At 36.4% G+C, this 15,203-nt stretch overlaps 1 protein-coding gene across 8 annotated transcripts in view; it reads left to right on the forward strand.

The window, feature by feature from the left end:
• The window catches only part of rbfox1 (RNA binding fox-1 homolog 1), a 412,559-nt gene that overhangs the window by 366,130 nt on the left and 31,226 nt on the right, over window positions 1-15,203 (forward strand). For 7 of the 8 annotated variants that reach the window (XM_072268735.1, XM_072268734.1, XM_072268733.1 and 4 more), the window contains 2 exons: window positions 4,029-4,068; window positions 8,461-8,525. The exons of the other annotated variant lie outside the window; for it this stretch is intronic. In XM_072268735.1, coding sequence (XP_072124836.1) covers window positions 4,029-4,068; window positions 8,461-8,525 — 105 coding nt within the window. The remainder of the gene's footprint in view (window positions 1-4,028; window positions 4,069-8,460; window positions 8,526-15,203) is intronic. 8 annotated transcript variants of the gene reach the window in all.

A 15,203-nucleotide genomic window follows, 5' to 3' on the forward strand; every position in this document is an offset into this window, starting at 1 on the left:
AAAGATATTAAAAAAAAACAGCTATCGCATGACCTGCCACAGTTAACAATTGGATTCCGGTAATCAACTTATTGTAGGAGTGTAAAGCATGGGGTACCTATGTGCCATGGATAAAGAATGGGTAAATTGGTAAATAGGTGCCATTCCTGAAAGACTTGTCCTGCTTTAAGAGGCTCAGTTGAAGACTACAATGGGATTGTTTGCAGAAGTTGTCTGATCTCTGTGCACAAGGGCATACTTGGTAAATAGATCTGCCTGCCAGGGGGCTTTGAGCAATATTAAGGCCACAACAAGTCTGCCTAAGGCTTTGAAAAGAAGTGATTGTCAGTTCTAGTTCTATGCCACCTGATCTGAAGAATGAAGCTTTTTGTTTTCATTGCAACAGCAGAAGAAGCCAACATCTGTCTAACTGCTATACTTATTGATCAGACTGTCACTTTCATGGTTTTGGCCAACTGTGTTGAGTTTGTCAGATCACTCAATGATTAGCCCACTAACAATTTCTTCAGGATTGCTGTCAGACTTTCCTGGAGAGAGGCATTGATTGAGTTGATCACAAACTGTTTGTTTCCTGGCAATCATTTGTTTTCCAGTTCCTGCAAGCACCCTTGTTGTTTCCTGTCAGGCAACAGACAGGATAGCATGGGTACCTAATGGGAATGTGGGGTGGTGTGTTCGGGATATGTCTCCACCGAAGGAGGTAAAAAGTGCTCCTTCCCTCCACTGGCCTGCAGTTCAGCAACCTTGCCAAGGTGTAGCACCTGCTTGGCCCCCCAGGTCAGGGTCATGTGAAGCCATGGGAGCAGATGCTGGATGGTTTGTATGAGCAGCTGGAGCATATCACAAGTCCTGGTTATGTGACAACTGACACCAGGCAGAAAATCTTTGAAGAGTAGTGATAATGGCTGGGGTCATCTGTCTTGTAGAGAAGAAGGTAATGCAAATTAACTCTGTAGAAAAATTTGCCTGGAACAATCATTTATATTTATTTTTAATTTATTGAGATATAGCACAGAGTACGCCCTCCCAGCCCTTCAAGCCATGCTGCCCAGCATTCCCCCAATTTAAATCTATCCTACAATTACCAACCAATACGTCTTTTGTCTGTGGGAGGAAGCCAGAGCACCCGGAGGAAACCCAGGGGGAGAATGTATAAACTCCGTCAGACTGAAATGGGAATTGAACCCAGGTTGCCTGCACTGTAAAGCATTGTGCTGGCCACGATACTACTGCTGCCCTAAGATCAGGATCATCCATATCATACAACATGGCACATAATGAGATAGACATAAACTGCACAAGAATGACTATTTGTTGCTATTATTAGTATTTCTGTTTATGTATTAAGTTAGAATTCATTTTTGAATGTAGAAGGGTCTTATTCTGGGTGAAGATCTGTGACTAGTGGTGTTCTGTAGGGATCCGTACTGGGATCTCTGCTATCTGTGATGTACATGACTTGAATGAAAATGTGGATGGGTGGGTTAGTAAGTTTGCAGATAACACAATTGCATTGAAGTACTGAGTGTCTTTGAAAGTGGCTGCACAAGTTCATAAGGTGGTGAAGAAGGAGTATGACATGCTTTCATTATAAGGAAAGCCATTGAGTTCAAGAGTTATGTTGCAACTTTATAAAACTGAATTGGCCACTTCCTAATTTAAGGAAGGATGTGAAGGCTATGGAGAGCGTGCAGAAGAGCTTTATCAGGATTATACCTGCATTAGAGAGTATGAGCTACAAGGAGAGGTTGGACAAACTCAGGTCGTTTTCTCTGGAGCAGCAGAGGCTGAAGAAAAACACAATAAAATTCATAAAATTATGAGAGATAGAGATAGACAGCCAGTGCCTTTTTTCCTCGGGTCAAAGTGTCTCATGCTCAAGGGCCTGCTTTTTAAGTGACGGGGTAAGTTTGGAGGAGATGTGCGGGAAGTTTTCTACAAAGAGAGTGGTGGGTGCCAGGATGGTAGTGGGAACAGATACAATAGAGGTATTTAATCGACTGTCAGATTTGGCACATGAAAATGCGAAGAATGGAATGGATCATGTGCAGGCAGAAGTGATTAGTTTAATTAGGCACTTTTAACTTAATTAATTTGCACAACATTGTGGGGTGAAGGGCACGTGTTAAACTATTCTGTGATCTGCGGCCTAGATCTTAAATGTGGCAATCTTTGTCTTTGGCCCAAGGGATACTGGCATAATGAACATGAAGGAGACCAGATGTGACCTCAGAGTTGAACGTTAATGAAAACAGTCAAATTGACCAATCTCCATCTGCCTAGCCAAGAGTGGAGCTGTTGATTTTATCTTTTAGCCCCTCCTATAGCTCCATATGCTCTTCCTGATGCTTGTGTTCCTCTGCTTCTTTGCACAGCCACTAGCAGTGCCGGGTTATTTAGGATGGTTAAAGCCAGTACAAATCCAGACCATTTGTTATTGCAGAGCAGGCTCATCCTGACCTGAGGATGCATTAGGGATTGAGGGCCAATTGGACTGCCAGGTGATAAAAGCATTTGAGCTGAATCCTGGGTATTTTGAATCAATCATCAGGATTTTCAAGTTGTAATTACACACAAGCTGCTCATTGATGGAGTGGAACTTTTTTCAGTTGATGGAGGTTTTCCCCATGTTGCTCTGCAACCCTCAAGGTGATGTTGTCACAGTTTATAGAGGGGCCCCTCACCGATGCTCCACACTGTTCTCAGTGAAGGTTCAGAAGGTTTTTTGCCAAACCCTAATGTTAAGGTGTGGCACATGAATGCAGGTGCAACTAGAAAGTCACCAGGACAATGAATGTCATCTGTAAAATGTTTCTGGCCCGGGATCTGTGACTGCAATCATTGCTGCACTGCTGTCTGTGACACCTTCCTTCCTCTTGTCTGTCTCCAGTGACATATCTTCCCATTTGGGTGCTCAATGGAGAATTGCTGCAGATCGGAGCGGTTCGGCATTTGAACAGCGGATAAAAACTTTTACAATGCCTAATTTTTTTGGCTAAATTTTCAGTCAATCCCGCTGGCCCTGAGTTGTATGCAGCCTATATTACAACTGGCAACAAAGAGGAGAATTGTTCACATTCGTGCCACTACTAACTATAGTCCTTTAAAGGAATTAATTCTTTCAAGATATTTTATTAAGGAGGGAGTTTCCATAATTTGCTTAAACATTAATTGCTTCAATTTGTTGGCAATTATTTCAAAGGCCCCATACACAAAGTACTTTGATTTTATCCCAGAAATAATTGACAGGGCAATATTGCAGCATAACAAGTAAACCAATACGATACACACAGTACTGCCCGTACCTAACGAAGTGGCCACTGAGTGTGTGTTCATGATCTTCTGCTGCTGTAGCATTCAGAGGTGCTCCTCTACTGTGGTTATGCGTGGCTATGTGAGTTACTGTCGCCTTCCTGTCAGATGAAACCAATCTGGCTGTTCTCCTCTGACCTCTCTCACTAACAAGGCACTTTCGCTCACAGACTGCCGCTCACTGGAGTTTTTTTCAATTTTCGCACCATTCTCTGTAAACTCTGCTGTGCGTGAAAATCCCAGGAGAGCAGTAGTTTCTGAGATACGTTTTGGCACCAACGATCATTACACAGTCAAAGTCACTTAGATCACATTTCTTTCCTCATTCTGAAACTTGACCTGAACAGCAACTGTGCCTCTTGACCATGTCTGCATGCTTTTACGCATTGAGCAGCTGCCATATGTTTGATATCGGCAGGTATAACGGGCAGATGTACAGGTGGGCCTGATAAAGTGGACACAGAGTATATGTTTTATTAGTATCTTTTATGTCGTTGTTTACACTAGCTTATTTCTTGGTTCTTAATGTATGATATTTTTTCATTAATGCTGTAGTCAGATCAAGTAAATTCCTATATGTTCAAATACTTAAACATCAATGTTACCATATTTATTTTTCCAGTAGTCTTATCTTTTTTGGTGAAATACTTGCTATCTCCCTAGCACGTGAAAATGAACTAAAAGAAATGTTTCTTTTTGTGTGTGAATCTTTGCAGTGTTGTTTACCAGGATGGATTTTATGGTGCAGATATTTATGTAAGTATTTGTGATGCGCATGCCATTCTTTATTTCATTACCAAAGCCATTCTTCTTACAAGTTTTCTCTGCTGTGCATCTCAGATTTTACATTGTGTTAAAACCTTCCAGAAAGCATTACACAAAATCTACATTATCCCAAAACTCACTGTTCATTTCCACAAATATTTTTCACAATATAGGACTGAAATAGTAGTTTGGCTTATTATCCTGTACACTTCTCAGATTCATAATTTCTAAATACACATCAAGCAAATATTAAAATAACAGCACAACAGGTATCATTTTTGGTTTAACCATTAATGGATGAAACTACAGATGTTTTATTTTGTTAAGGCTATTCTTTTCATTTAGTTTCATGTCATATTTATTTTTGGTTATGTACACATTTTCTAGTGTTTAAATGAATGTGATAACTGCGGATTTTGTAGTATAAGAATAATGGTTCTGTTGCTCATTATAGTGACAGATGGGCAAGGGGAGAATAAAATATTATTTTCTCCTGCTTCCATTGCCATTACTTAGTTTTCCTACCTCAGGCAATGTTGGCATATTTCATACTTTATGATTGGTGCGCTGAGTCATGCAAACAAAAGGATCTATAGGGTCAGTTGCTAGGAGTCAGGATCCAAATTAAATACTCAAAGTCATATTTAAAATCAGTGAGTTCCCAGAAAATGATCTCCCAGTATCCAGCCGAGTTACTAGAAAGATCCTTGTAGCGGAATGCTCCAACACTATAATATTCATTGTCTAAGATTTTCTAGAGTGAGTTATGCTGCTCAGGTTCACAAACCAAACTTTCCTTGACCAGATTGGGTAGGATGATATTGCTGGTGCAGACAGGTTAGGAGACCTGCAATGAGGTCCAGAGTACACACAGGTCCACAGAGTCATACACGACAACGCTAGAAATCTTTGACAGTCTGAAAAGCCCTGAGTCAAACTTTGCACCTGTCAAAATGTTCATATGCTTTAATGCTTCTGAATGCGCTTATCCGCAAAATTTTTAAAAACCTAATTTTTTAATAAGTTATAGTTATAGAGTAGCACAGTACAGAAACAGCCCCCTTGGCCCATCCAGTCCATGCCTATCTGATCTACCTGCACTCAGTCCATATTCTTCCAAACACCATACACCAATCCACACTTCTTTTAAATGTTGGAGCTGAACCTAAACTATCAATTCTGCTGACTGCTCATTTCACACTCACACCAACCACCCACTGAGTGAATAAAATTTCCCTCAGTTTCCCCTCGAATATTTCACCTTTTACCCTAAACTTATGATCTCTAGTTCCAGTCTCATCCAATCTAAGGGGGGAAAGCCTAAAGTACTGAATGTAAATCAACTAAATCCATTTGTAAATAATAAAACATAGAACAAATGACAGTTGGAAATTAAATTAATACAATTGAGAAGAATTCAACTTATCTATGTGTTTTTACCTTTCTTCCTCAAGATCACTAGATCTAACAGCAGAGTCCCAGGGTAGCTGCTGGAAATCACAGCAAGCTCCTGCTTAGTTATCAGACTCATGGGGAGATCTATGACATAGAGAAGCCATGACTTCACCAATGAAGTCCAGGATTTCCACACTCATCCAAGAGTCTGAAAACTTACTCATACTTACGTTGTACAATGCTCAGCATTTCTTGAAGAACTGCCAGAAAAATCCAAGTTTTATGGAAAGGAACTAGAAGAGTAAATTCTGTTGAATGAAATGAGTCAGAATTGATGACTTCAGGCTACTTGCTTTGCTATTACCCAGAAGGAGGTTGTGTAGAAATAAGAATGAATATTTAAGAAGGACAGGAAATATTTCAGCTTTTAGTATTTTCCATGTTGAGGTTACCAAATCCCATGTATTTTAAGAAATTAAGATTTGCTAGTGAGAAGGAAACTGAATAACTTCTACTTCCAGATCAGAAGGGTCTTTAGAATCATTTCTTTTGTTCCATGTCCAAAGCTTTTTAATTCTCTTACTTTTACAATTATCATTACTTATTGTCCAAGACATGATTTATAGAACTTTAATGCAGACAAATATAATTTCTTCTGTCTCTGAAATCAACAAATTTCAAAATATATGAATGCAAAGTACACCTATAGTCAGTACTCTGTGTAAAAAAATACATTTTATATTGAATTGAAAAATAGTACCATTACAATTTCCCCATGGAAGCAGCATGCGTTGGATTTTTTTTTCTGCTGAAGTAGTACAATTAGGACTTAGCCTCCAAGTTTAAATTGATTAAATTTAATTGATGCAAATATAAAAAATGCATTAGACAACATTAGGAAATATAAATTACATTCTGGCTTCGAAGCCATTACAATTCATCTTCCAGAGACTATGAAAAATTAGGTTGTGTAAAATTTTAATAAAGGATGGCACGCTTTCAGTTTAAGAGAAAAAAAAGACAGTGTGAAAATCTTACCCCATAACTCACACACTGCCTATGTATTTTTGTTGATTTGGTGATACTTAATTTGTGTAGATTTTTAGACTTTCAATGGTTCAAAACCAAAGGCAAACTTGAAGAGGAATGGCTTATTGGGTTCATGGGTTATTCATTCTTTTTACATTCAAAACATTATTTCTGTTTCATTATAGAATAGTGTATCGAGAACCTGTGTTTGGCAATAAGTTACCACAGGTATGGAGTACTGGATGATGAGCGAAATGTCACAGTGAATGTGGATTGCTACCAAATGTTTTTACTATTTGTGAAATAAAGGGGGCATTTATCAATGCAGGAAGGGTTTATCTTGAATGAACATTTATGCCCTTTTGGGACAGTTTGGGTTTGCTAAACAACTAGAGCTCGGGGTGAATAGTGGCAAAATTACTGTGAATGTATGTTAATATTGAACAGGAAATCTTGGCTGAATGCTTAGTGATCAGGACTTTCATAATTCTTATTTCTTCCACTGCACTTGAAAGAATACACAGTAAGGAGGCTGTCCCAAAGGATGGTGGGATGGCCACTTCCAACCACATTTTAATTGGATCGTAAATGGTGTTTGCTTTATCTACAGAGACTGGATTCTGTATGTTAATTGGCATGCTGAGATAATTTAGAAATGGTTGATATAACATTCTGGCCCATTGAACAGGAGGCCTCTGCCATTCTCACAGTTTGACAATTGATGCATCACTGCCCACAATTCATTTTAAATGTGCATTTGTTTGTCCTGTTGCTTAATTGAAGATCCATAATTATCCAAACTTTAAAAATTAGCAAGAGCTAATTTAATTAAAATAATTTGTACTCCAATGACTTAATTCCAATTTCCATGTTTTTAAATAATCTGTTTTAATAACGGAGCCAACAAATGCAAATGGATCAATATATTAGCGTTTCTCAAGAAAATTATATTGGATCTTTCAGTATTTTCAACACTTGTTTAGCAGGAGATAATATCTTTACACAATGCAGGAAGCTATTGTTGAATAAAATCAATATACATAGCCTTATATTGAATAATAAATAGAAATGTGGTCACATTTCCCAATTACAAAACTCAAATTCATTTGGAAATTAAGTTTCTTTCTCTTTTGGATGCTTTGTTTTTGTGATGAACATCTAAACCATTAAAAATGAAAAACATCAAAGTTACTTATTTCAAATTCAAAGATTGTCACAAGGGTAAAAGCTTATATTTTTTAACAGTTCTGAACTTGGACTTAAACAATATAAACCAATAGTATTTCAAGGTGTAATAATTTAGAATGCCATTAAAATATGTATTTGGTTATTCTAGAGGTAACATATTTGCACCTTACTCAATATTCCCCACTAATGATCTGGCCAAGACAGGAGATCCTATACATGGGAAGTAATAAGCATAAAGTAACATCGAAAACTGAATGATTCAGTGTTCTGGTACACCACTGCAATGCGTCTCTACACTGTCCGTGTACTTTACCTTTGGCTACTTAGGTTTATTTAAAAAATGAAGGATGCCGGTGTCTACTTTGAATTTTAACTATCAGAACACACATTATTTGAGAAAATACACGTCCCATCAGTTACACTGGTTTGGATGATTAAGACAGAATTCTTTTTCCTTGAAAATGTTAAAAGTGTAAGGGTATGAGATATTGTTTATTCATTTCATCACATGCAAAATATCTTTCGACTTTAGATCAATAGGCCAGATCTGGCATGGAAAATTATGTGATAAGTTTTAGTACAATAGAATTGAAAATTATATCTGTCTTACAGCAAACAAATTTTTTTAAAAATTCTTGTTGTCTCTGGGTTCATGAATTGTGAGATAATTATTCGAGGCATAAATGTTAATCTGCTTCCATAAGTGTTGAAGATACTGGGAAAGCTGTGCTGTGAGATTGCAGATGGACTGAGGCTATCCTTTTTTTCCAGGGTGGGTATGCTGCCTACAGGTATGCCCAACCTGCTACTGCCACTGCTGCTGCCTACAGCGACAGGTAAGGAAGCCACTCCGCCATTGATTTACTGTGTTGTTATTCGTGTGATTCATCGCTGGGATAAAAAGGAACTGGTTCACATGGCATCTCATAAATGATAACTATCATTCAATCAAATAATTAAACCATGAATGTGTGACATCAGAGTGATATGGCTGCTCCACCCTGGAGGAGTTATGGCATCATTTCAAAGATGGCCATTGATGTCTGTTATGCCATTTCCACAGAAGCTGTTAATTTAGATGTCCTGGTTAAGAAAGATATTTTTAAAAAAACATTTATAATTCACAATGATTAAACTCTTATTTACCATTTCAGTAAAAGGTTAATGTATCAATTTAAACTGAAAATCTCCCAAAAAAGCCCAACAGAATCAGAATAGGAATGAGCAAATTGCTGGGATTTGACTGCTTTACCTCAGTCTGAATCAAACTGTACAGAATGAATAAATGTGAATTGAACTTCTTTCAAAAAATATCTCAACTTCCGTTATTAAGCAGAAATTGTTGTCATATTACAGTACAGGAACATTTTAATTTCACCCTCTGCAGTATGGAAGGGAAAAATATCTCCGGCTTACTAATAACATTCCTGAATATAATTTCATACTTTGTATAGCTCAGCTCAGGTTTACTCGAGGCTCCTTCGAGCTTCATCCTGTTAGACACTCAAGCACTCAATGACACTTTCTCTTCTACCCACTAATGGTCTATTCCCCAGATAAAATACATTTTTCTTCCCTGATGTCAGACACTGCAAGCTGGGATGACAATATTGTTTTCAATAACTTCCCCTGTCATGTCTTGGATTACAGATCAATACTGTAAACAGTGGCCAATGCTGACATCTCAATCAGCTGAGGTCTGAGGTGTGACACAGTTTACTCCTTGTTGATTAATGTTTCAGGCCTTGTATATTGCTTATTCCCCCAGTAAAAGATGTGCTGAATTATGTTAGTCAGTCCAGAGTAATTTGCATATGTAACTTGCATCTTGACAGTGCAATCTCACAAATGATTTGCAAGTCAGCAATTTTTAAGGTGAAAAATATCCTGTATTGTTCAGAGGAAGCTGGATAAGCACAGCAGGGAGAACATGGAAAGATACTTTGATAGAATTAGATCGGATAGATTGGGAGGGAGCTTTATAGGGAAAGAGCAGCAACAGAGACAAATGAACCAAACGCTCTGCTTATTTGCTAAATCACCAAAGAAAGGAACTTGCACCATGTAATTAATTAGATCTTCTGTAGAAGATCCAAAATGCACACATCACTCAATTGCTCAGGTCATACAGTGGTGCAGCAGTTAAACTGATGATTTACACCTCCAGGAACCAGGGTTCAATCCTCACCCCTCGGACACTGTCTACACATTCTCTGTGTATATCTGTGGATTACCTCTGGGTATTCTACATCCCTCCTACATGCTAGTTTAGGATAATTCAATTACTGTAATTTGCCCATCGTGTGTTGTGTGGGAAGAATAAAAATAGGATTATTGTGGGGCAATGGTTCCTGATGAGCATGGGAATGGTAGGCTGAAGAGCCTGTCACTATGCTGTTTCTTACGAACAGAAGAACAAATACCAAGCACTTTCATTATGAATATTAAACACAGTATAGGCCCTTCAGCCCACGATATTGTGCTGACCTGATAGGTACTGTGGTTTCAATTGCTGCTGTCCGTCCCTCATACATACCCCATAACCTTCCATTTTTCTTTCATCCATGTGCCTATCTAAAAGTCTCTTAAATGTATCAACCTCTACCATCGCTTCCCCAGTCACTTATCATTCCCTGTGTAAAAACCTGTCACTGATATCTCCCCTCAACTTGACTCCACTCACCAATGCCATTGCATCCAGGGGGAAAAAGGCACTGGCTGCTCACTCCTTCTGTGCCTAAAATGAGGAACATCACACTTTATGTTATGTCACCACAGTAAGAATTGTGGGAAATACTCATGGTCAGGAACGGTGGCTGATTTTTGCCTTCATCTCTAATGCCACTTGTATTCATTTTGACGCCATTTGAGATTAGAGTAGAAATTACTTTGATGTGGATAACATAATCCCATATTTGGTATGTACTTGCATACTGGTATTTGGAGGATTTAGCAAGTTACTATCAGTTGCAAAATATGTCATTTGGAAACAAAGTTATTGAGAAGAGTTTGGATGAAAGAATTTAAATTACTTTAAGAAAATAAGACAAGTAGATATGGATTAACATTGATCAGAAAATCTAGCTCTTTACTTAAATTTATCTCTCAGTCACATCACTGGCACTGTTTCAAAAATAGATCAGAAGCAGTTTTACATGCTACTTTGGCTGATAATTAAACTTTTTTTTCTGCACTATTGAACATTTGTGTTAATGATTAGGAAGGGAAAGTGGTTTAAATAGATGATAATTGTCTGGATCAATGATGTTTCATCTGAAGGGTGTTAGATCTGATCCATGGTAAAATGGGCCCTTCCATTTGCATTGCTTACAGCAGTGTGTAAGTGTCATCAATACTGTCAATAAATTTTGAAGACTTTTTTCCAAAATATGAATTAAATTCATAATGCCATATGACTATTCAAGATCAAGCATCCCCCTCCAATCTGACCTCAAGCATGACGAGACTGGAGGGTCCCACCATATTTTGCCCTGTCCTAAGAAGCCATACCTCATCCATGTGAAGCAGACCTATTAACCACAGTGGAATTTATCACTCTAATGTATCATTATAGCATCTATATGATTAACCTTTCATATTTAAGCAACAACTTTTCTCAAGAATTGGGTTAGTAAGAACTTATAATATTCTGTGAGTATTCAGAATAGATGTTCTTATCTTCTAGTAACTCACATCTGGTAATTATGTCTTTATTTGTTTTGATAGTTTGATAAGATACTGGCGTTTGCCTGGTTAATGAAGATTTTTTTTCAGCAATTTCTTTACCTTCAGTGTTCTCTTTAATGAAATCAATCTGTTAAATCTTTTGAACCAACTGTTCTTTCATCTGGTGACACATTGGTATTAAAACCACGTTCTTATAAAACTCAACACTTAGTAGTGTAGGAGTTTTCAAAGTCAATTGTGGACTCGGATTTCCATCTTATAAAATAGATTAATCTGACACAGCAAACTAAAGTTCCCCTTACCCTTTCACAATTTGTTAGCACAATTGACCCTTGAAGTTTTCATACTTACACCAACTGACATGTCGCATGGATTCCCAGCAGGAGTAATCGATCCTAACAACACACCATCATTTTCCATCTCTGTTCTCAAATATCTTGCCAGAGGATAAGAGAATTACCTTTGTAATTGGCACGCAGTATCTTTATCAATGCTTTCCAGGTCCCAGATGGAGTTTTGATTGACAATCTATAGCTTTTTTTCATTTTGCTGTTTATTCATTTATTTGAGATCTACTGATCAATTTCACAGAATGGGCTTTAAAATGGTAACTTTTGTTATTTTTAACACTGAAATTCAATAAAGTAGCCTTATATAGTTAGAAAAAAGTTGCTCTGTGGTGACCCTTTTTAAGTTTTTTATCATGACATTCTTTGAATTGAACATTCCCTTCCCCATAAGTGTCCATGCAGAGGATTGACTTGTTTCAGGTTTGTTTCAATCTCTGCTGTACTATTGGCTTAGGGACTGTGATGGAGCTTCCCTAATATTTGTGGAAACCTGATGAAATTTTCTGTAAAATCAAAATCTTTTTCCCTGTCTCTCTTAAATTCAGTCAGTAGAATTCCTCTATGTATTTTTTTGGTGTATCTTCTGAAGTAGCAGTGAAGGGACAATTACTTGTATTCTGTAATGCAATGAGAATTAGTGGCTATTGTAGAACCTATTAGATATCTATTGTATGCCTAGTAATAGCTGAAAATAATGTTTAAATTGGAAAAGCAAATAGGGCCTTTTAATTGCGATGTGGTAATTTTAAATATACAGAGATATTTATAGTGCCAGTAACAAAATATGGTATGGTTACAGCGGTACTAAATAATAGCTGTCTAACATCCTAATTCAATGCATTGTTGACTAATTTTAACAATAAATATCTGAAAGTCCTAAATCTACTGATTGCCTTGTTTATCTTTGCTTCGGAAGGTTCAGGAGTGTTAAGGCCGTAGAGTTTCCTGTGTAAGCAATGCTTTGAATTAATGAAACTACAGTATACTATTGTTTTCTAATTTATAATCACTCCTCACATTGTTTTATTTGTGTTATGTGAAAGGTGGATGTATGTTGTTTGCACGTTTGCACAAAACTTCGAATGCAATGACATCTGCATATAAAACTGTGTTGTTCTTTGACATTTTGTTCTATTGCATTTTATTATCATGGACTTATTTTGAATATTTCTGATGCAAAAAGCATATCTAAATATACAAAAAGCGTGCCTCTTTCAGTATTAATTTTTAATACCGTTTTGCAATTTTCTGCATTTTTGATAGTTTACAAGTAAATTTTTATCAGAAGCACTTTTGGAATGCAGCAAAGTCACATGAATGATGGCACAGAAATAAATTGATACCAAAATATTGGTCACAAATATCATGACTAGTTAAATCCACGAGAGCCAGAGTCAGTCGTTGTTTGTATCAAGTACTCAAACAGCAACAGATTACTGAACACAGTTAACTTAACATACAGGCATCAGTATTACACCCCTAACATATGCTAAGCTTGTTTCAGAAAGGTAAACTGCTCTCATCTTTAAGCAGAATCATAAATAGCAGAACAAATGACTTAACCCACTGTGTATTACATAATGCATGTCCATAGCTAAAATTTTGTCACCAAGTTTGCTGAAAGCATGTTCATTGAAGAGTATGTAAGTACTAATGGCAATATGAAGGATTTGTGCTGACCCTTTGTCATTTCACACTTTGTAGTACTCTGAAGCCCTTTTGTACCTTATTGGTTTTGGGGAAGAGGGGTGGATTGTCATTTTGTCAGTGCATATTCACGATGGAATCAGTTTATCTGTAAAACTATATCACTTCTAATAGACCCATCACAAAAGTTCACTGTGTGGCTTCTTGAGTAAAGCCCCAGGGCAAGGATTTTTGCCTTGTTTGGCTGCCTGGTGGTTTTTGATTTGATTAGTGCATTTTGTTGTGTACAGTGTACTGGCTTGTGTATCATAGCTTGCAACCAGGGTTCTTTTCTTGAATATCATTGAATTACTCGATTAAAAGATATGCCATTGAATAAATTTAGCCTCGACTGTTTGCATTTCTATATCCATGCACATGCAGTTTGTACATTGAATGCAGAATCATAAACTCCAGTTTGCATGCGCTGCACCAGTATGCTTTTAGATGCTGTTGGTATGATTTTGTGTAGACTGAAGCTAATTTCCCATAAATGTTTGCAATAAATGCTTCATTTTTGGTTATGGAAAAACAGATAGGAGAATGTTGGAATGCAAAATTTCGATCAATAATGTGTACATTACGTTTCTATTGTATGCTTTTGTCCATTTAATTGGGTTAACAATGGAAAATATTATATGAGATTAATCTCAACATAAAGTAAGAGTTCAACCCAAATTTTGTTTAACAGAATAATAAACTTGCTCCAGAATAATAAGATTGCAGATTTTGAGATCTTAAATTATTATAATTAATCAGTTTTAGGATCTAAAGATTAATTATATATTAATCATTCAACTATATAAATATTACATTCTCATCACACAATTCAAAAATTTGATTATGATGGATAGTTATGTTTTATCATAATTTACATATACTGTATATTAAAGTGGATTACTTAGGAATGATATGCAATACTCAATTGCAGAAAAAGATGTTTAATTTAATTTGAAAACTACAGAGAATTACAAGAAACCTATAGAATTTACAAGGTGAAATTAAATTTATGAGCAGTAGCTACCATTCTACTACATTCTCATTATTCACTTTGCATTATCAGAGCCAATTAAAAAAAGGAGATGGTTATATGCACTAGTAAATTAGAAATGGACCTGAAGAACAGTCATGATATCTTACAAAGGAAAATGGTTATGATTGACTCAATTAAAATGTTTAAATGTAAATTCTAATGCAAATTCAGATTATATGTCTTGTAAAATGGAGAAAGAACATTTATCACAGTAATTTCAGGGAAGCACAGAGCTAGGTTTGATAAGTTAGCACTTAAATGATTTGCATATAAACTGGTGATGTTAAGTAATGAGCTAAAGAATATCTTTCCAATAATATTTCAGCTTGCAAGGAAATCTTTGAATAAAATGTTTCAAGCACCAAATATTGTTAGAATCTCCTTTAAAAGCTTTATTATGCAATAGATTAAAAAGCAACAGGTATCTTTAGCAGCCCTGAACACTAATATGTTAATAAATTTACTATGCAAAAGAACTTTTTTTATTATAGGTTCAATTAAGAATAAATCACTGTTTAGAACTTTAATGCAATATACTAAATGCATTTTTGTTATGTCGTTTAAAAAGATTTTTAAAAAGTTTAGTCATACTCTGCATAGTCATTTACCCAATAAACTTTTACATGCTTGAGTGCATGTCCTAATAAAATTTAACTAAATAATTTTTGTATTTCAAAGCCTTTTCTCCCATATTTATTTAAATAAAGATTCTTTACCCCTTCATATCTTTAATCATCAGATCAGTGGGCAGATAGCAC

The sequence above is a fragment of the Mobula birostris genome, chromosome 9 (genome assembly GCF_030028105.1).
Source record: "Mobula birostris isolate sMobBir1 chromosome 9, sMobBir1.hap1, whole genome shotgun sequence".
Classification (NCBI taxonomy): Eukaryota; Metazoa; Chordata; class Chondrichthyes; order Myliobatiformes; family Myliobatidae; genus Mobula; species Mobula birostris.